Source organism: Mastomys coucha, unplaced genomic scaffold (genome assembly GCF_008632895.1).
Source record: "Mastomys coucha isolate ucsf_1 unplaced genomic scaffold, UCSF_Mcou_1 pScaffold14, whole genome shotgun sequence".
NCBI lineage: Eukaryota > Metazoa > Chordata > Mammalia > Rodentia > Muridae > Mastomys > Mastomys coucha.
The window spans coordinates 54,262,237-54,286,015 of record NW_022196896.1 but is presented as its reverse complement, the minus strand read 5'-3'; the positions used below and the strand labels follow the sequence as shown (position 1 = coordinate 54,286,015).

The 23,779-nt window shown below is 36.9% G+C and overlaps 1 protein-coding gene across 3 annotated transcripts in view; it reads left to right on the top strand.

Annotated features, from left to right (window-relative positions):
- Positions 1–23,779, top strand: part of Adgrb3 (adhesion G protein-coupled receptor B3) — a 729,205-nt gene that overhangs the window by 300,985 nt on the left and 404,441 nt on the right. For all 3 annotated transcript variants that reach the window (XM_031367067.1, XM_031367069.1, XM_031367068.1), the window contains exons 8-10: positions 3,954–4,055; positions 4,448–4,554; positions 19,408–19,602. In XM_031367067.1, coding sequence (XP_031222927.1) covers positions 3,954–4,055; positions 4,448–4,554; positions 19,408–19,602 — 404 coding nt within the window. The remainder of the gene's footprint in view (positions 1–3,953; positions 4,056–4,447; positions 4,555–19,407; positions 19,603–23,779) is intronic.

Here is a 23,779-nt window from a genome sequence, read left to right as displayed (position 1 = left end):
CCTCCTGAGTATACTCTGGAAGCTCCAGTTGTCAGTCCCGAAGTTATCGAGGTGTCATTCTGTCGGTTTCGTTCCTCAATGGTCATTGCCCGCTAGTTATCATGAAAGCAACGTGTTCGTAAGATTGGAAATAGAATTGTGCCAGCCTTTCCCTGGATACTTGCAGCTTCATAACCTATAGTGTTGGCCTGTCCTCTCAGAACCTTGTGCAATTCTTATTCATCCTACTGTCCCTCCGGTCCCACTGGCATTCATGACCTTGGCATCCATCTCTCCCTGTGCATGGAAAACTTAGTGTACCTCACACTGTCCATTTCAAGCAAGTGTCACTTCTTCCAGAAGGCTTTGTTTTTTGTTTTGTTTTGTTTTGAATCCTTCCGATTTTTAGATTCAAATGGAATTTTCCGTTTAATTCGTGAAAGTTCTTTTCCTAATTGTAGTTCATATTTTTCTCAGCGATCTCCCCTTGCCTAAAGCAGACACAAAGCAGTCTGTTATCCTTGAATGCTATTGGGTCTCTTTAAAACAGGGCTTAGCACAAGCTAAGAAAGTGCAGCAGTAAACTAGTGAGCTGCTTTCCCTAATTCAATGGGAAGGAACAAGTCCTTGGGTAAGTGGCCAAGGTAGAAAGGCATAATTTGTAGATGTTGGTTTAAGCTGATGTTTTCAGTCATGAGGAAAAGTGTGACAAGTAGTTAGCAGAGTTCAGAAATGTGGTAAAGAAAAGGTATTGTCATTTATGGGGAACAAGTCTTGAGCATCAACAAATTGATGAGGTTTTAGATATAGAGGTAGAGCTAAAGGTACAGGTACAGGTATAGATACAGGTACAGATACAGATACATAGAAGACCCAGTCTTTTGGCCTGCCATTCGGTAACCCAGGAGGGAGTTGGGCTGGGTGTGGCAGTATATACCTCTAATAATAGCATTTGACAGACAAAGGCAGGCAGATCTTCATGAGTTCAAGGCTAGCCTGTTCTGCATAGCAAACTCCAGATCAGCTAGGGCCCGTGCAGCGAGACCCTGCCTCAAGCCAAACAACAAACCAACCAAAACCAATCAAACACACAAAACTCAGAGAAGAAGATACTTGAACCAAAGCAAAAGAAGCTCCATGTTTCTAGACCAGCTGATGGGAGGTGACATGCGTCCTCCCACGACCACAAAAGGCCAAGCAAAAGCTGTGATTCAGACCTGAACTTAAGGCAGTTGTAGAGTTCCCCGACTGTCCTTGGCCCGGCACTCCTCTTCCACTAGCTTAAATGTAGACATTCCATAGTTCCATAGCACTTTCATCTCTCAACTTTAGTTGCCTTCCTGTTGGGGTGGCCTCCTCTTAGGAGACATATATTTGGGCCTCTACTTCCAGCTGTGAGAAACTTATGGAGACAGAAGAACACAGAAGCATATGAGCTCCATGTTGGGGCTAGACCAGACAGTTGATTCCGTCTCCAGGCTTGCTCCTGAAGATGAGTAGCAGCAGTAAGTGATACCTCTGCTGTTTCCTGAGCTATGTCGGGAAGGAAAGCTGGAGAGAAGCTGCCCTGCCCTTAATTAAGTTATACATTTTGGAGATGAGTTATTTTATTTCTTTGCATTTATGATAAACTCACATCTAGGCATCCCTGCCATTCTCACAACAGATTCAATGACAAAACACGTTTTGAGTGCCAGGAAGGGACCCTGTTAGATTCAGAATAGCATATGTTCCCTGTGTAACAGCTGGTACATTTGGGGGTGGGGGGTCAGGAAGACATGGCTTCCCTCCTGATGAGGTGAGGATAGGATATACTGGATAGAATGACCCTTTTCCATTCAGTGGCCCCCAAGTATATTTATTTTCTCATTTAGAGTTAACATATAATAAAGGAAATGTTTGAATTTAAAAGAAAAAGTGCTTGACAGTGGTGGTGCAAACCTTTATCCAAGTATGTGGAAGGCAGAGGCAACTGGATTCTTGAGGTCTGCAGAGTAAGTTCCAGGATAGCCAAGGCTACACAATGACACCTGTTTTGAAAAACAAACAAACAAAACTAAGTTCACCTCTTTAACACATTTTCCTACATGGTATATTATATTACATTACAGTAACTCATACTCTAATTCATAGTTGGAAAATTAAATGGATCCAGTGATAGGACCCTCTAAATAAGGGCCTGATGACTGCTAAAAGAAGGTTAGTTGTTATTGATTTTGAAATTATCTAAAGAGATCATTGCATGTAACACTGATGACCTTGAAGAGAACATGCAGAAGATGGACATGGGAAAATGGCACAAGTATGTAGTAGATGCCAGACAGAAAATAGGTTTCTAATATCCTGGAGAAAGTAATTTCCAGAAAAAGGAATAGATTGGAGTCTAAAAAGCTGCAGGGGAAGTCCAATGAGTTAAGACTAAGATGAGCGCATCTTAGATCTGGGGCAGAACATTGATGAGGTGAAGAAGATAGCAGAAGAACAGACTGGTGGAAAAAAGGGTGAGCCACTGAATCATCCATGATGCAAAGACCTCATAGGATGCAAACAGTAGCATGTGCGCATTAGTCAGAATCTATAAGAAATACTTATTCTCTGTTTCAGCTGCAGAAGAATATCTTGAATGATTTAAAAGTAACGCAGAAAGTATTTGGGAACCCCAAAGGAAGCTACTGATGATTTAGAAATCTAAGGTCCATGCCGGGCAGTGGTGGCGCATGCCTTTAATCCCAGCACTTGGGAGGCAGAGGCAGGCGGATTTCGGAGTTCGAGGCCAGCCTGGTCTCCAGAGTGAGTTCCAGGACAGCCAGGACTATACAGAGAAACCCTGTCTCGAAAAAAAAAAAAAAAACCAAAAAAAAAAAAAAAAAAAAAACCAGAAATCTAAGGTCCAACTTTTACTGATACCCCCACTATGTCTACCTCCACAGGGGACCCTCTTCCTTGTAGCCACATTGCCTCATCTTTAAAGGAGACAGAAGTATGTTGACCTGTGATGACATGTACAATACCAAATTATCACACTTTGCAAATAAAATACAGTGTCAATATGTAATATGTGCAGCTGCTTTTTTGATCAACTCAATATAGAAATATAAAGTGGGTTCATATGTTCTGAGGTAGAATGTACAATGTTGAGGGAGTCTCATTACTTCATGATTCATTATATAAGCTAGATAGATAGATAAATAGATAGATAGATAGATAGATAGATAGATAGATAGATAGATAGATAGTGATACAGATAACAGTTAATAGAAAAATAGAACATTAATTTGAAGAAAGCAAGGAGCTGTATCCAGATGAGAGGTTTGGATGAAGGAAAGGGAAGGGGTAGCATTATAATCTCAAAAGATAAAAGAAATAATTAAAGCAATAATTCAGTAGTGTATTGTTCTTAAATTATCCATTATGATTTCTTAAATTTCTAAATAGAGATTTTAACACTAGTATGACATAAAGATCAAATCAATATGTCTTTATAACTTTGCCTGTGGATACAGGTCAGTGGTAGAGCACCTGCCTATTATTGCTTAACTGGTTGTATGTGTTTGTGAGTGTGTGTGTGTATGTGTGTGTGTGTGTGTGTGTGTGTGTGTGTGTGTAATATTTCTTAGTGCCATTAACAATTTCAAAACAATACTAGTATGTAGTAAAATTAACATCTAAAAGTTCAATGAATTTTGAGAGATTGTTCATCAATATATTGGAATGTGTTCATTTGTTTGAAAACCTCATTGACATATCAATAAAAGCCTGTACACTATGAAGCTTTTAAAGAACCTGTTAGAGTTGGGAGAGTGTAAAATGAGGCCTGGTGGTTTCTTTATAAGCACATTTCTAACATGTCTGAAAATAATATTCTTTACAGAAGGGAAAGAATTCCACATTTAGATGCACTGGAGGAATGTTATTACCAACATTTGAAAACAAAACCACAGCTGACATTCATATTTCTATACCTTAAATTCCAGCACCCTATGAAATATGCCCAGAGGATTATCTTATATCAATGGTATGGAAAAGGACTCCTGCAGGCGACCTGGCATTCAATCAATGTCCACTGAATGCCACAGGTACAGTAAGATAACACACCCAGTACAAATAATGCTTATATCCCAGGACTGCATGCTATATTTGCTTAGCACATCCTGCCTTTGTCCGTATCCTATGAATAAATATGTCTACTAAGCAGCTGATAGAACAGTGTTAGTAACGTGTTTCATAAATGGAGTCGATGAAGAAATTTCAAAAATGTTGCTGATGATTGTGTCCTAGGTATAACGCTTGAGTTTAATATATATATATATATATATATATATATATATATATTCAAAAACAACAATTTCATATGAATGTTTCCTAAAGCAAAAGGAAATCATATAAACCTAGTTTGCAGTCTGCCTCCCAGTGCTAGGCCCCCCAGCATCCTGCTATAAAGCTTCTCTCTGTTCTCTGTGACTTGCAGGCACCACTAGCAGACGCTGCTCTCTCAGTCTTCATGGAGTGGCCTCCTGGGAACAGCCAAGCTTCGCAAGATGCATATCCAATGAGTACAGACACTTGCAGCATTCAGTAGGTGCAAAGCCAGCTTTAGTACTTGCTCTGTTTATTTTTTCCTAATGATCACTATGTGAGAATTTAACCTTCTGTTGTATAATCAAATCAGTAAAAACCTCTGAAGAAATGCCCCAAGGAAAAAAAAAAGGGATGGGATAGGAAGCTGATTTCTGTGAGCCTGATCTAAATTGTTTTGTTCCTCGAGCTTGGGTTTTTATGGATCCTGGCAATTTAAATGAAAATATTCCCTGTCTAATGGGAGAAGGGCCAGAGCAAAATCTTTTTCAGATTTACATGCAATAGCTCAGCTGTGTATCATGATTGGTTCAAGTCTTCATTAAGTACTACATGATTATTTCAAAACACTGTACGTTTTTTTAAATTAAACATCTTTCACTTTGCAGTAATTGGGGAAGGACAAAGCTGTGTTACTTGGGTATCAAATTTCTTGTGCAGTTTAAAATATGAAGGAAGCGACGGTTCCTTGGACCACAGAAACTTAATTACTCACAGAAGATAATGTGGCCAGATTTTCCAAAAATGACTTTTACCCCCCAGAAACCATTGAATTAGTCACAGAAGATGATATTTAAAATAGCAATCACATTTCTGTATTTTAAATTCTAGCTCCTTATGAAATATGCCCAGAGAATTATCTTATGCCAATGATGTAGAATATTTTGAATACAATTAAGTTCTGCTCAAGTACAAGTCATTGTTATTATTCAGAGGACGCTGTCATCTCATCCCAGCAGTCATGAAGTCCACAGAGGCAAGGTGGACAATGTAGAGGACGGGCAGGAAAAAGGAACCAAACAGTGGTGTTAAGAGACTCCACGCTTTACTGGACTTAAGTCTTGTCTTATGTTCTCATTGTCAGTCAAAACATACATACATACACACACACACACACACACACACACACACACACAGTGAACATATTCTTGCGTGTGCATGAAAAGGGTAGCTTATGCAATAACTCCACTAGCTAATAGAATTAGTACTTATTAAATTTCCAGAAAAAAATAACACACATTTTAGAAAGTCTAAATCCAAAGGCTAGCTGATGCATTGCATTCATATATCAAATTAGTAACTATGAGCAATATAATTAATGATCATTTACATGTATAGTCTTATTTATTCCATTGTGCATACAAATATGTTTGTATGTATATATCAATGACTTACTATTTAGCTACATGAAGCCCTTATGTTATCATAAATATACATTTGCATGTTATATAATATATACAACAGAACATAATATATACACAATTTTTATACTTTCTATATAACCAAATAAATGTCAATTATAGATAATATTTGGCTTTGAAAATTTTAAGTTTAATATATATATCAAGTGTAATATATATAAAATGTAGTATATATATTAAATACTTTTCTACATAATGACAGAATATATACATAAATATTATGACACATTAAAATATGTGAACATAATATGTAAACTCTATTTTAATAACATCTATCACTGATTCAGACTATTATATTTCAGAATTATAAACAGAATAACTATCAATTAATTTTATGTGATATATCTCTTTCTAATGTTAGATAGACTATTTTAATCAACTTGGACTTTTTGTTTCTTTTTATTTGTATCTATTTGTTTTTGTTTTGTTTTTCATTTGTTTCATAACAATGAGGATTATTTTCAGGTATTAATATATTTTAAGCTAATGGTTACCACTTGTAAACATTTATTGCCTGCAATATATTATCTGCTTTAAAAAATATGTCTAAATATCTCTTAATGTGATCATGAATATAACATTGCAGAAATTAAATAAATAATAAGCTTATCATTATAAGTTAGTTAAGAATGAATATTACAGCAGGCAGTGGTGGCACATGCCTTTAATCCCAGCACTTGAGAGGCAGAGACAGGCGGATTTTTGAGTTTGAGGTCTACAGAGTGAGTTCCAGGACAGCCAGGGCTACCTGTCGAAACCCTGTCTCGAACCCCCCGCTCCAAAAAAAATATTACTTCTTTCCTAAAAAGTTTATGCTGTTGTTATTTTTGTGTAGAATAATGAATGAGTTTGCATTCTTTGACTACAGGCCATCAAGAATGGACACAGATATACTCTCTGAATTAGAAAAAATGAAATCTCAAATTGTGCATCCTCTAAAAACTGCATATTTAAGAAGCTACTAAACACCTGAAGTGCAAATGTCCTTGCTAAGAGCATCATCAACTGTGGACTTTCCCTTCTTTTTTTATATAACACATTTTTATTTCAAATTCCATTAACTGACTCCATCTCAGTAGAAGAAATTAAAATAATAAATATCTTCTTTCTTTTTTATTGGATATTTTATTTGTTTACATTTCAAATGTTATCCCTTTCCTGGTTTCCCCTCCACAAACCCCCTACCCCATCATCCCTAACCCTGCTTCTATGAGGGTGTTCCCCCAACACCCACCCACTCTCACCTCACCATCATGGCATTCCCCTACTCTGAAGCACCCAGTCTTCCCAGGACCAAGGGCCTCTCCTCCCATTGATGCCTGACAAGGCCATCCTCTGCTACATATGCAGCTGGAAGCATTGGTCCCTCCATGTATACTTTTGGTTGGTGGTTTATTAGTCCCTGGGAGCTCTGTGGGGTCTAGTTGGTTGATATCGTTGTTTTTCCTATGGGATTGCAAACTCCTTCAGCTCCTTCAATCCCTTCCCTAACTCCTTCATTGGCATCCCTGTGCTCAGTCCAATGGTTGGGTGTGAGCATCCACAACTGTATTTGTCAGGCTCTTGTAGAGCCTCTCAGAAAACAGATATATCAGGCTCGGGTTTTCTCCATTCTTTGTACAGAAAGTGAAGATCTTCACAATGCAGTCTACTTAGGTGAGGTGAAGAGTCAAAGGGACATCCCATGCATTACTGTTTCAAGACCCATTCTCTCTTCTTAAAGCCATACAACTATCTAGGTTTTAAATGACAAATCACCTGCCCTAGACTATAGAGTTCTGTGCAGCATGCCCTCAAGGTAGTCCTATGGTCATTTTCAAGGAGATAATAAAGAAAACTGTGAGAGGAGACACTAAAGATTGATGTTGCAACTATTGGTCTCAAAATTATGATTACATATATATGAGAATATGAGATTGCATATATTATGAGATAAACGTAGGTGTATATATATAAACATACAATCTAATATTTTAAAACACACAGACAAGATACATATGTATACAACCTCATGCTTGATGATGTATCATGATCTTTATATTTATATATAATATATATTCAGACATATTTATAATACATATTAATATATAAAATTGAGGATCAATCTGTGTTTTAAATGACACCAGTCTTATAGTCAGTCTCATTGTCCAGAGTCTACAAACTCAGTGGAAAATAGAAGAGAGATTAAGTTCTCTGAAGCATCATACCCCAGTTGTTCCCCTGAGCCCAACTTTGAGAATCAAAGCTCAGTAGTGCTTATTATTTAGAACAATTGAGACTTACATAAATAATAATTATTCTAGAGATGGCATGGAGTTTATCACTTCAATATTTAGTCTTTGATGAATTTTATTTTCTTATTTTTTATATTTACAAGGCTAATTAAATTAGAGTCAGTTTTTATAATATATTTCAGGGGCTTATTTAAAATAAATAGGCTGATATTTTCTAACCTTTTAATGTATAAATTACAGTATATGTTACAAACATACATAGGCACAGTATATGTGTTTCATAAATAAGCACTCAAAGGCTAATCTGAAATGGAGTTTTATCATCTTTAAGCAATAGCTGAATATGTCTTATGAACTCTCAATTATAAACTACCTAAAACAAACAAAATTAGGTCATTAATCATTTTAAAATATAAAATCAGTGATCAATCATGCTGTACAATTACTCTGAGTTATTTAATGGTAAGAACCATGCCATTTCAGTCTTTATTTCCCTACTGTAGGACACATTGCTGGGTAGAGATATTACTGATATTCCAAAACTACTTATTTTCTTGTTTATAGTAAGCTACTGGCCACCTAAGGGTTCTAATAAATCCATTTTCTTTGTGATTACTAGTCATTTGAAAAAAATACATATCACAATATTGATGGAGTTGTTCAGTATAATAAATTTAAAGAAACACAGAGTAATTTGTATCATCACATCATGAACTTCTATTGTCATTATAGAACAACTCATACCAACTAATATCTGTGAAATTTGTTTAAAGACCTTATGAGATATAAATTAAATCCAATGATTAAAATGATCTTCATTTAAACTTCACAAACAAATATACATATACATACATTCCTCATTCATTTTTAAACTCTTCTCCTTTCACAGACATGCAAACACACACACACACACAGAGAGAGAGAGAGAGAGAGAAAGAGAGAACAGAGACAGAGAAATAGAGACAGACAGACACACACAAAGAGAGAGGGGAGCAGAGACAAATACACTCACAGAGAGAGACAGATACAGACACACACGCAGAGTGAAAGACAGACAGACAGACAGACAGACAGACAGACAGACACACACACACACACACACACACACACACTCACCAGAAGAAACAGGCTTTATGCATATGTCCCTGTGAGAGAACAGATCTTAAAGCAAAGGGGATCTGAACACACTTACCAAGGCTTTTTCCTTAATTCATCAGGAAGATTTGTCACCCTCCATTTCCTGGAAAAAAAAGTGAATGAAAGCATGAAGAGGACTGAAAGGGCTAACAATATTGTTGTAAAGACCCTCTATATAGAAATAGAAGTTATAGGTATAGTGTTTTCTCTTAGAATTCTGTTTGAATTCTAAGAATTCTCTTACAGTCCATGTTGGCTTCTCTTCCTTTTCTTCCTGACACCTCTCTGCCTATCTCCCCAACCCTTAGCTCCGCCTCTCTTTTCCTGTCCAATCACAAGCCTGCCACTTCCCTAACGTGATTGGACAGAGAACAATCCAAAATTAAACAAACATACAGATTTTGAAGTTATAGTTTATCTAGTCCTTCAAAGTTTGACTTTCTGAAAAGAGATAACAAGGAGGTTGAATCTTGCTTTACCGATGTTTCTGTTCTCCTTTCACTCGTTGTATTTTAAAAATAGAGCAATAGAGATAGATGAAAAGGGATAAAAAGAAGGAAGACCAAAATGTGGACATTCCTTCTTAAAAGGGGGAACAATTCCATGGAAGGAATTGCAGAGACTAACTATGTAACAGAGACTGAAGGAAGGACAAGCCAGCCTGATATAGCTATCTCCTGAGAGGCTCTGACAGAACCTGAATAATACAGTTGTAGAGGCTCACAGTCATCCATTAAACTGAGTACAGGGTCCCCAATGGAGGAGTTAGAGAAAGGACCAAAGGAGCTGAAGGGTTTGCAGCCCCTTAGGACAAATAACAATATGAACTAACTAGTACCCTCAGAGCTCCCAGGGACTCAACCACCCACCAAGGACTATAAATGGTGGGACTGATTTTCTGGCAGCATGAGTATAGTAGAGGATTACAAAGTCGATCATCAATGGAAGGAGGGGCCCTTGGCCCTGTGAAGATTCTGTGCCCCAGTGTAGGGGAATGCCAGGGCCAATAAGTGGGAGAGGGTGGGGTGGCAAGCAGAGGGAGGGGGGAGGCAACAGGGGTTTGTTCTTGTTTTTTTTCTTTTTTTCCAGCTTTTTTTTATTGGATATTTTCTTTAGTTACATTTCAAATGTTATCTTCTTTCCTGGTTTCCACCCCCAGAAATCCCCTGTCCCCTTCCTCCACCAACTCTCTCCTCCCTGCTAAGGCATTCCATTACACTAGGGCATGGAGCCTTCAGAGGACCAAGGGTCTCTCTTCCAATTGATGTCCAAAAAGGCCATCCTATGCAGCTAGAAGCATGAACCCCACCATGTGTACTCTTTGGTTGGTGGTTGAGTTTCTGGGAGCTCTGGGGACATGGGGTCTGGTTGGTTGATATTGTTGTTTTTTCTATGGGGTTGTAAACCCCTTCAGCTCTTTTAGTCCCTCCTCTAACTCCTCCATTGGGGACCCCATGCTCAGTCTGATGGTTGGCTGTAAGCATCTGCATTTGTATATGTCATAAAGATCAAGAATGTGTCAGGGTGTAACTTCTTTTAAGATGGGCAGAAGTTCATTTATTTTACGAAAAATCATACAATGAACTTTTGGGAATTGAGTTAAAGTATTTAAATCTTGGAACTGTAAATAATGCATACGTCAGTTTTATAGCATCTTTCACAATCTAAAATTTTTTTCTGTTATTGAATATGGGATAATGAAACAATGAATATTCTTTCCTAATTGAATAAAATGGAAGACTTCACATGTATCTTAGTCAGTGTTCTATTGCTGGGAAGAGATACCAGGCTAATGGGCATTTTACAAAAGAACACTTAATTGGGACTAGCTTACAGTTTCAGATGTTTAGTCATTTATCATCATGGAGGGAAGCATGGCAGCACACAGACAGACATGGTTTTAGAGAAGTAGCTGAGAGTTTTACTTCCTGATATATAAGTGGCACAAAGAAGAGCTACTGAGAATGTTTTGGGCTCTTTGAAACCTCACAGCTTATCCCCAGTAACACATTTCCTTCAACAAGATCACACCTAATCCTTTTTAAAAAGTACTACTTTCTGGGATCAAGCAATTCAAATCTATGAGCCTATTCAAATCTATGGTGACCCTTGCCATTCAAACCACCATAACACACAATATAGATTCTGATAAAACCAAATAATATAAAAAGAAATGAAAATGGTTATGTTTCAGAAAAAGAAAAAGTAATGGACCCAACTCATAGTTTACTGACCCCTAGAATTTTATATATACATTATAGATCCCCTTTGGAATTCTCCATTATAAAACAGGCAAAAAATAAACTATTTTTCTGTTTGTTTTTTCTCTGTTTTCTTCAGAATCTTAGAAATACCTAATTTAGGTTTCCTATCATCTAGCTCTAATATCTGGATACTTTTTGTCTGTCTTCTTTCTTTCTTTCTTTCTTTCTTTCTTTCTTTCTTTCTCTCTATCTTTCTTTTTTCCTTTCCTTTCTCCATTCCTACCATACAAGTCTTTTGGTCTCTTTGCATATCTAACAATTTTTATGGGATGTTGGGCAGTTCATCAGTGTAATTGTAGTATCTCAAGGCCATGCTTTGTTCAAGACAAAGCATTCCATCCTGAAATGATTAACTTTCTATCACTGTGATAAATCCTTGTCAAGGAAAAAAAATGTTTATCTTGGCTCATGATTTCAATGGTTTCATTGCATGGTTGACCCCATTGCTAGGATCATTCACTAGGCCAGACACAATAGAAGGAAGATAAAACAGAATTGCTTGCCTCATGGAGACCTAAACCCAGAAAGTAACATGGGAGAGAATCCTAGAGTTTACAAACCTTTAAAGCATGATTCTACTGAACTACTCCTCCCAACTTAGTCACATCTTTTACCAACTCCCAAAGTTCTGAATCCATCTGTGAAGGTATTCATTGAAAAGATCAAGTACCATAATCAATTAATTTTCATAGACACCTGCTGTGGGCTAAGCATTTGACACATGACACTTTACAGATGTGTCCTTGAACTTAGATTCCACTTTCTAATGCTTTCATCTGTTCCCAGTGGTGATCTGGGTTAGGGACCAAGCCCTTAAACATGGACCTTTAAGGGACCTTTAAGCTATCCTGTTAGCTCTGAGGGCATTGAAAATGTATAACCCAGTTACCTCTTAATTATTGTTTCTACCTTCTCTAGACTAAGCATTCTACACATGATGTTCTACAACGATATCTCATATAGCCTTTCCTTGTTATTCTAATATAGTCAAAGATTATGTTTTCATTCTAATCAGTGGTTGATGTTGGACATGACTTTTTGATGTTTTAGTAAGAGTGTGTATTCAGTAAAGACAACCACAGGTAGCAAAATAAAATGAGCAAATGTTTACTTTTACTACCCAGCTGCAGTCCATAGTTGCTTGTTTACTTGATTTCTGGCCTATGGCAAAATAGTACATTTTGGTAGGAGAATGTAAATAGTCTATCATCTTTTATATAGTGACTATATATAGTCCCATTATAAATCTTCAAAATGCATGAGACTAATGATCAAGATTCCTTGCACCTAAGTTCCACCTCTTAATTCATTCATCTGTTCCTAATGGTGCTGTGGACTAAGAACCAAAGCTTTTAAACATGGATCTTTTGGAACACTTATCATCTGTCTAATCCCCCTTCTTTCATTATTTACCTTTCAGACTTTAGATGGACAACAGATATATAGCTATCCACAATATACACACAGTGGATATATACCTTAGCTTTGTGGGTATAGAAAATATATATGTGACTTTCATGGATTTGTCACTCAGTGATCCAGATTTCTTCCCAACTTGTAATCTGTCAATTTACTTTAGGAGAAGACAGTGGCTACTCAAAGTTCTCTTTTCAGGCAGATCATATGTGGAAGTCAGAGAAGAACATGTAGAAGTTCATTCTCTCTACCATGTGGGTCTCCAGGATCTAACTCACATACCAGACATGGGAGCAAGTACCCACTCAGCAACATTGCTGACTGATACCTGTATTTTAGAAACATTCAATCCTAACTCCTTTGCATTTAGATACTAGAACTTAGGATACCAGGTTAGGAGAAGCCCAATAGATATCCAAATCACTTAACAGCACTATCAAGTGAATGACTTTGATCTTTAAAATATGGCCCATTTGTTAAATGAGTGAAAACACATATTTAGATGATTGTTTTATGGAAAGAAGTTTCATGTATAATTATCCTTTAATTGAAGCCACTCAGAGCTGTGAGAACCTTTACCTTAAAGATGGACTGTAGGATTGATGATGGAAGGGTATATACATTATGATGTATCCAGTGTGTCACATGTGAAAAGTAACTATGATAGATATTTTTGTTTAGTATTGAAACAATGGCAGCAACCATGGCAGGCAGTGGGCGGCATGAAATGGAAGGTGGAGTAAAAGACTTTACTGCAGAAATAGGACCACTGTATAAACCACAACCAGCATGCACCATTGCTCTCCTTATAAAGACCAAGGAGGCTTATTTCAGAACTATAAATCCCAACAATTTCATATGCTATCCCATCCTGAAGATGTTAAACTTGTCCTTTGAAATGAATATCTGTCACCGTTGTAATGTCCACAAGAATTCTTGATATTTACAATTTTAAAAGGGAATATTAAAATCACAAAAAATATTTCTGACATACTCAGGTGTATAAATTAAGAAGATTGATAATTATCTTCCAGAAAAAAAATCAAATATTTGTCCCATCCTACTTTATGTGAACAAAACTATTATCTGAATAAAACAAGTGGTCTAGACAAATAGTTTTAAGTATAATTACACATTTTATTTCAAAATTTTTACTACTGTTCAAATAATTAGAAATACCTCAACAATATAATAGAATTCTTAAAGTTCTATACTTTTTATGTTGTTCATCAGGAAAAAAAATATTTAAACTTTTCAAAATATTAGGAATTGGAGTAATATTTAAATAGTTAAATAGATTTTTGGTAATTTTTGATGAAAATGTATAATGAGCTATAAGTTAATCATGATAATTCCTCAGAGATAGATTTGACTCAGACTGCTTTCAGGAAATTCTTGGTAGCACAGTTTAGGAGTTCTAGAGTCCTGGTAGACAGCTAATCTGACTGGTTCTGTTGTCTACATGTAGAACTGTGGATTTTGATGGTAATTATGATGATCATGTAAAAACCTAAATATCTCATAAAACATTTCTAGTCCCATACTTGTCACGCAGAAGGTACTTGGTATAACTTGTTTTCTCATATTTATTTTTAAAAGATTGAAAGTAAATAACTATAACTAACTTTAGACACATAATTTTCAGAATCAGATTTCCAAATTCCAAAATTTCCAGTCTATTCACATATCTTGCATTTCTTTTAATAATTAATTTTATGTCTATATTTGACTTTAAAATTATAGCGGTCCCTCAATTCTGTTTCTTTCTTCCAAACTCTCCCATATACAGCTCCTCACTGACTTTCAAATGTATGACCTCTCTTTTCATTAATTGTTGTTGTATATACACACATATGCACACACACATATCCACACACACACAAACACACACACACCCATATATATATGCACAATATATGTGTATATGTGTATGTCTAAATACATACATCCAACCTGCTCAGTCTGTATAATCTTACTTATATGTACATGTTTTCTAATCATTTGGTATTGAGTAAACAATTAGTATGTTCCTCTCTCAAGAATATTATTTCTATAAGGCAATTATGTCAGGTAAATGTTTTCCAATATTACATGTCCCTTAGCATTGAATGGCCATCAACTGCCACCTTTAACTTGCAGACACTTAAGTAGCACAGTTGTACAGAGAAAAGGGAAATCTTTTTTTCTTTAGACTCATTTCAATTTAGCCGGCACATAGAGCAGATATGTCCATGTGACAGACTACATAGCAGAGATTATAGGATGCTCAAAGATGACTGTGTGCTCCAAGCCCTTCAGGAGTTCAGAATCTAGTAGAATGGATGAGATAATACAAAAATATGACAGTGATGTAAGGCAGATGGAGGTTACTTCAAGGAGTCACAAAAGTAGAGATCATGTCATGATTACACTTACCTGAGTACATTTCACGAAGCAGAAAAGAAATGTTACAGTTTATCCAGAAGATTTGGCAACAGCATATGAAATTAGGGAAGAGAGTCAGGAAGCAAAGACGAGATTCACATCATTTCTTATGGAAGTGGCACATAGTTTGGATAAGATGTCACTAGAAGATTAGCAGATATTTTGGCCTTGTGGGTTACACAAAGCCAACTTTCAGAGATCAGCTGACTAGTTATTCTCACAAACAAAATTATAGCTGAGCTAAAAAGAGAGAAAACTGTACATACAAGAAGTGAAAGGAAAAACAGAACATAAGACCAGTTACAGAATGAATCTATGGTGGTATTAGGTTATATGTGAGCCTTGGGAAGTTGCTGGAGGCTAAGATTCAAAATCCCTCATAGAGATGCTTTCAGCATCCCCTTCTACGGAAGGAGAGGAATTCTACTAGGGATCCTGCAATCATCAGACACCCAATTGCTATCCTGGCTTGGTAGATGAGAGAAACTATGCAAACTCTCAGACCTAGGACATTTCTATGAACTGTATGACTCAGAGAATTTGGGGAAGGGAAAGGAAAACGGAATCCCATTTCAGAAACTTGAAAGAACTACCCTGAACTGAGAACAAATGGAATTAACTTGATAATCAGCAGAATCATGGAACTGCCTGAGGGCTCCCCCTGCTGGGGAAACACACCTGCCACTGGTCTACAAGATACTGCACAAACCAAAGGATGAGAACAATCCACAGGATTCCAAGAATTGCCCGTTGTATTAGCTACATCCCGTGGGTGAAAACCCAGCACATGTAGAAATCAAGAGAGCTAGTGATGCATGTATGAACAAAGAAATTCATATTTGTCTAAAAGAAGAGATGGAAGAAAAAATAGAAATGATAGTTAAATAATGGAAGAGAATATAAAAAATTAAGCGTAATATTCATTAATGTGTTATTGACCTTTCCATTGCCATGGTCAATATCTGAAAAAGCATCCATTTGCAGGATGAAAGAGTCCCTTGGCCCACAGTTTCTCAACATGGTTGTCTAGTGTGATTGCCAAGATTATGTCTGGGAATCCCAGACACAGAAAGGCTTCCCATTCTATGGTAAATAGAAATTCAAGAATACAGACAGGAGTGTGCCCATGACAAGAAATTCTCCAACACATTCCCAGAGGCATTTCTAAAAGCACATTCCATTGAGTCTTCTAAAACATTCTAGAAACCTCCAGTAACTCTCAAAATCCCAGCATGTGCTAGGAACCATCTCGTACTTTAGCAGTGACAGATAAGAAGGATTTTATATTCAAAATATGGTGTAACAGGATATATTGTCACTGTAATCAGTAATTAGAATAAATGGCCAATTAAAGCCAGATGAAGAAATAACTACTGAACTGGATGTAAAGGACCAGTTCTAGACTAGTATTCATTATCTAATCAAAGAGAATTGGAAATTGAATCCTGGAGAAGTGCAACCTATTAACACAGTCACCACAATGGGGCTGTCTCTCAGTTTTACAGACAAATCAGATGATCCTAGAAAACAGAAATCTTTCCAATCCTCCTAAGAAACAAGTGCCAGACTCACAATTACAAGATGAGTTTTAGAACTGCAGCTATTCCAGAAACTCAGTAGAAAGAAGGATTTCTAAGAATGATTGCACAGTGTGCTCACAATCAATAAACTAGAAGTGTCTTGCAATTTAACATGTGCTGCAAAGAACGAGTATCTCTGAGCACACTTTATTCTCAATGTCAATGCTATGAATTTTCTACACCGGAACGTAAAAGTATTGCAAGTATTTTCCGTGGTTATTTTTTAGTAACAGTGTCAGGAAAGATGCTAATTAGTGCCAATTCTGAGAACTAGAATGATCTGCATAACTGTTTGTGAAGAACTGGACCAAGCAACGCTCATTCCACATAGGCCTGCTAAGCAGCTGTCAGATGGCAGTGATGCTAATTTAATACTGACTCAGGCTAGAAGTGTTGCTAACACCCATGAGAAAGGCTGGCTTTCCCAGCTCTGATTGGACAGACCATTCAGTGCCGTCAGTAACTATTTCTACTGCAAACTGAATCCATGCTATTCTTAAAGGTTCAGATTAACTTTGTGGTGCTTCTCCCTAAGGGGAAACACCCATAAGATTTGTGGCATACACAACATCTCCAGACACAGCACAGAGTGGAAAAGAATATTTCTTGCCTATTTAGAAAAATAAGGAATGAATCTGGGTGCTTTGTAAAAGATAAAGGGAGGAATAGAATAGAATGTACTAAATATACTCATATGTATGTGTGACTACACACAGTAACAAAAAGCATACAACATATGACCAAAATGGAAAATTGCAAATAGCTCTCAGTAAATTGACACTGTGGTATACCAGTAAGCTATTGTCCAGCTGATGACTTAATTCTCTCTCCCTCTTTCTTTGTGTGTGTGTGTGTGTGTGTGTGTGTGTGTGTGTGTGTTATGACTGAACATGGTAGTTTCATGGCATAGGAAGTGACATTGAGACTACAGCTAGGCAAAGATGAGAACAATGATGTCATATGTCTTAGTTAAGGCTTCACTAGTGTGAATAGACACCATGACCAAGACAACTCTTATGAGAACAACATTTAATTGGGGCTGGCTGACAGGTTCAGAGGTTTAGTCCAGTATCATCAAGGTGGGAGGATGGTAGCATCCAGGCAGGCATGGTACAGGAGGAGCTGAGAGTTCTACATCTTCATCTGAAGGCAGTGAGAAGATTACTTCCAGGCAGCTAGGTTGAAAGTATTTAAGCCCATCCCCAAAATGACACACCTACTCCAACAAGGCCACACCTCTTAATAGTGCCACTCAGTGGACCAAACCTATACAAACCAATACCCCATGACAACACTCCAGGTGTTAAGACTGGCAAGATAGCTCAGAGTTCCACGTGTGTGCTACCAAGTCTCAAGACCTGAGTTTGATTGCTTGTTCCTACAGGAGGGAGACAATAACCAACTTCTCTAAGTTTTCCTCCTGCCTCTGTGTATATTCACAGGAATCACAGTAGATACACACATAGACACACAAGTATAATTAATATATAAAACAGTATATATATATACATATATATAGTATGTATAACAAGTGAAAATAATTTCTATTTAAACAATTCAGAATTTAGAAAAATAATACTTTTTAAAAATGTAACAATAGAAAAATTGTGCTTTCAGAAAACATCAGTGCACTTTGATAACCATACTTTATAGGGTTTGATGACATGTTATTAAAATTGTTAATCACAACTAATTCAATTTAATATTTTTTAATGTTTCTCTGGTGCATGCTGTCTTTTTTTGTCATTTAAAAGTCAGTTTAATTACAGATTTAATGTGGTTATGGTGTAGGTGATGTTTGCTCTCCCTTCCTTTTATACCTTGCCATTATTATATGGTGTACTCAGCTTATCTCTTCTTATATCTTCAGTATAAGATCAGTAGCACATGCAAAATGACAGCCAATTCTTCAGCCATCAAACTAATTGAAATTATACCTCTCCAAAGTTCCTTCTACTACTAAAGGGTTTTGTTTTGTTTTGCCTTTTATTATTTTTATTTTGTTTGTTATGACATCATTTTTTTAAAAAAAAAGAAAGCTAAAATTGCCTAACTTTCTATTATGTTATAATAAACCTCAAATATTTCCAGATTTTTCTTAAGCTGAGCAGAATGCCCTATGACAAGTCTGTGTGTTCTTAGTAGTCATTATGTCACCTGAACATGCCTGGAACTCACTAAGTAGCCCAGGCTAATCTCTCTTCACAATCCTTCTTCAACCGCCCACTTGCAAAGATTTTAAGCATGCACTCCTAAATAACTTTCCAGGTTTGTTACATGTGTGAATAATTTTCAAAAAATTTCTACTCCTAAAATATATACTTCCCCCAGTGTATTTATTGCACATGTATCCTAATTGAGAGCAAGAAGTCTGTCAATTCTGACAAAGATACCCAATTTTCATATTAGTTCTTGTATGGCGGGTTGTTAACCCATTAAACTGTAGGATACATAAAATTTACTGTTTTTAAATCCTAAGTGTCACAAGATCATTTTAAAGTTTACTGAATAGTTTAAATGTAGTTGCTTGGTGAAGATATGTACAGAAATGGAAATGGAGATTCTGATGTGTTTTCTGCTCTTTTGACTATAACAGATTAAAGAGCATCTTGCGAAGGGGCAGCGGATGCTGGCAGGTGATGGAATGTCCCAGGTCACCAAGACACTATTGGATTTAACCCAGAGGAAAAATTTCTATGCAGGTGACCTTCTGGTGTCTGTGGAAATCCTGAGAAACGTGACAGACACATTTAAAAGGGCAAGTTACATCCCTGCATCTGATGGTGTCCAGGTAAGTGAGAGGAAGCCTGAAGGTCAAGACCAGTATAAATGTGATGATCACTTGCTCCCCACCCCTACCCCAGACACCAATTCACTCTCCTTGGAGGCAGGTGGACTGGAGGGAAGGAATGTTCCTGGCTTCATAGAAACATCATTACTGTGTATAATGTGGACTCTGTCAGTGAACTCAGTTCCCTTAACAATGCTGTATCCTAGCCATAAAATGCTCACATTAAAGCTCAAGGAAAGACCGAATGGGCATATGCATGAAGGTGCCGTGAGCCTTCAGATAAAAAGCTTTATTGGAAATTCAATGTGGTGTCGTGGACATTTTATTATTCCCACATTTAATATCACTGTCTTGCCGTAGGAGACTATTAGAAGTATGTTAGATATAATGAAAGCATATTTACTATAGGATGCAAGGAAGACATAATGTAACATTTGTTTGGGGACTGTTTTATTTGAAACACAGAATGCATATTTAGCATTGAGCAGTATTGCTAGAAAGTACAAGGCACATAGAGAATTATTTTAGATGGGAAAATAAGAAACTTGGTAGCCCCTCGCAGGTCTTCCTTGTCATGGAAGACTTTAGAGCTACATCATTTACCTCCATAATAGACCCAAAGTACTCACCCATAAGAGTGTTGCCTTTACCATTAAAACAAAATGTGACAAATAAGATTTTAAATACAAGGCAGTGTGTACTTTAGATTAACTCCTTTTCTGCTGTGCACTAAAATGTACTCCTGCTAGGTTAATCTCTGCATTTTGATAAACAATGCAATTCTACTATCTCTAAGAATGTTCACTAAAACAAAAGCTTGCCAGAATTGCCAGGTTAAGTATTAGTCTTGTTCATTCTACTCCTTATCTGTGAGTTTGGTTACATTTCACGTGGAAAATAAAGGGGTATTTTCGGAGGAAGGGGGTGTTATTCTTTGGATTATTATTTTTTTGGCAGAGTGTGGTTGTTGGGTTTTGTCATAATTAACTATGGAGTATGCCAGGAAAGGTTGTTTGAGTATGCATTGAGTACGCATAATGAACCATGCATTAGTAACACCAATACATTGATTTGTATTCACGTGTAAATATCACTTATCTGGTCCAATAGACAGATGAAAGTTTATGTATGAAGGAATCATCCATGCTAAGTTCCATACTGCATCTCCAGTATCTGCCATTTTAATGGCTCTAAGCACGTGTGCTTTCTTACAGGGCCAAGGTCACCTATTTTGGCCAGGAGGAATTAAATCAGGCCACATTGGAGAGGCCACAACACAATTGAGGCTGTGACAATTTTATTTTTAATAATTGTTTTCATACCTTTATCAGAAACAGAATATTATGGCAATTTCCAAGATAAGGGCAGTTATAGTTCCCAGGATACAATGAAAGTTGCAAGTTATAAAGAGTACACAAGATTAGTATCTAAGGCCAATTGTCCTGTCAAGTTTCCATGCTTCCTTGACCACTATAAGAATCTACAAAGAAACACAAAGTAGCTTGAACACTTAAGAGTACACTAGTCTCTCAGGAACTATAGGGCACATTGTGCCCTACGGATTCAGGGAAGGAATCCTGAAAACCTCTGACACATCCCTTTCAAGGTAGGTAGGACAAGCCAACTCCATTGCAAATGGCAGTAAGAGAAGAGGTTTTGGATAGAAAATTAAAATTATTTAAGTATTCTGAAGATAGTGCTTGTCTTATAAAAGCAGTTTATTCTTCTAAGAAATTAAGTAAGCCACATGCATCTTTGCCCGTCTGAAAGTTCCTATCAGTACTGATATAAAAAATAAGGTTGGAAGTTCTTGACCTCAAATATAGTAAAAAAAAATAAAATAAATCTGAGACATATGTTCATAGAAAATTTAACACATAGAACACGACATTAAAGTCTCTAATCTGTCAAAAATAAGAGGCTTGGAAATTTTTAGTGCTAACGTTCAAAAAGTTAAGTGTAACAGGTTTCATTAGAAAAGTATTTTGATTTTTTTTCTTTTCATTATTGTTGAGACACAGTCTAACTGCGTATTCTTCCTAAGCCTGGATCTCACTGTGTACACCAGGCTAGTATTGGAGCCAGATACTTGTGTGCCTCTGCCTCTCAACTGCTGGGGTGAAAGGTGTGTGCCAAGAGACAATGCTGGAAAACGTTTCTTATTAGATATTTTATTTATTTACATTTCAAATGATATCCTCTTTCACAGTTTCCCCTCAAAAAAAAAATCCTGTTCCCTCGCCCCTCCCCCTGCCCACCGACCCACCCTCTCCTGCTTACTGGCCCTGGCATTCCCCTACACAGGGGTATAGAGCCTTCACAGGACCAAGGGCCTCTCCTCCCATGGATAACCAACTAGTAGCAAAGGATGGAAACTTTTTGATTAAGATACTTATCATAGTACTTCAGCCATTCAACACTTAACCAATTGTCTGGTCATGGACTTAGTTGCTTTGACTTAAATAAAGCAGTCTTCCTGGATCACTTGTTCTTTAGTGTAGTCTAAGACATGATGCTTTATTACTTCCCCTCTTCAATACAAGCATGCAGACTGCAAAGTACATCCATGTCTTCCTCCTTCCTTCACAAAGAGAAATATATTATCTGTATGTCTGTTGATTTATCTGTCTATCTGCCTGATTGTCTTTACCGGTATCTTTTCAGCTACCTGCTATACCCGACCCCTAACATCTTCTGAAGTTCTTTTATTGGTTAACCTCTCCTAATCCTTGCTCAAAAATTACAAGCCTTTTTAAATGCCTAATTATCAAGCCTTCCAAATCCACTAGACATTTTGGCTTTCTCAAATATTTTAGAAAAGTTATACCCTTTTATTATCGGATATAAAATAATTTGCATATACCTATTGTCTTCTTGGCTTTGTTGTAAACTCAGGTTGATGGCTGTATTTAATATCCCCTGCGCTTTATATAAACTTCAACTTGCTGTGTCTGAGACCTCCTGGGCTTTTTTGATGGCATGGCACTTTTGGTTTAATATACTATGAACTAATTTTACCCTGAAATGTAAGTGGTCATGCATTTTCAGCTCTTCATTATAAAACTACCACTTCCATGACAATACTCACAACAGCGTTTAGATTTCCTTCATTTTTCTTTCCTGGGGGTGGGGGTCTGTCTTACAAATCCTCTTTCAGCCATTCCTTCTTCGATAGACCCAGTGTTATTCTAATCCAGCCTCCAATGATCTCAGCCTAGTTATTTTTGTGGACTCTATCCTTTGTTCCTCCTTATCTTAGTCTAAATTTGGAACCATGTTGCACACTATCCTCTTATTAAGTATCCCAGAACAGCTCTTGTTATGTCAGCAGAACTTCCAGGCTCCTTGAGTGACAACCCTGTGCCTTGGTGTCTAAGACACTATGGATGTTGTTCATTACATGTTGATCCCACTCAGGCACAGTTGGCTCTAGCACACAGGCCATCATTTAAGTCAAGTTAACCGTGTTCTGTCTCCCAGATGTTCTGCATGTTCTTGGCTCTGTGGCATTATTGCCTCTGCTTTCATACTGCCTTGGTCTGTCTTGACCATGCAAATGAATCTGAGTCCGATGGGTTTCAGAAATCCACTATGCCTTCTCTCTTGCATCTCAGTACATCTTGGCAGTCAATAGAGAATTTTCTGGGACAAAAAGTAAGAACATGGTAGGATCTTAGCAATGTTCCAGCCCATCTCCTGAAATAAATATCATGTTGATTTCTGACTATACAAGAAACTTGACAAATATATGTTGAGGTAGTTACAACAAACTCTAATAATCAAAATAATGAAATAATTGCCTTTGGGTTACTTTCATCTCCTCTCCCTCACCCCTAAAATTGAGAAAGTAAGATTAGTTAGTATAAACCCTACAAAAATTACATTCTTTTGAATACAGCTAAATGCAGAACATTTTATTTGAAATGGCTCGAAATGCTAACATGAACAACAAATGATTTGATATGTTGAAAAAGAGTATCACCACCACCTATCACTGGTTTATCAGAGCTGCAAACTGCTCCATGGAAATCAGCATTCATCTGAGTTTCTAAACACCACGAGCACATTATATTCTTAAATTATATCATTACTTGTTCAATAATTACACTACAGTGTTGCTATAGAAATTATTTAATCCTGTCATGGGTTTTCTACTACTCTGCCTTAGATCATGTAG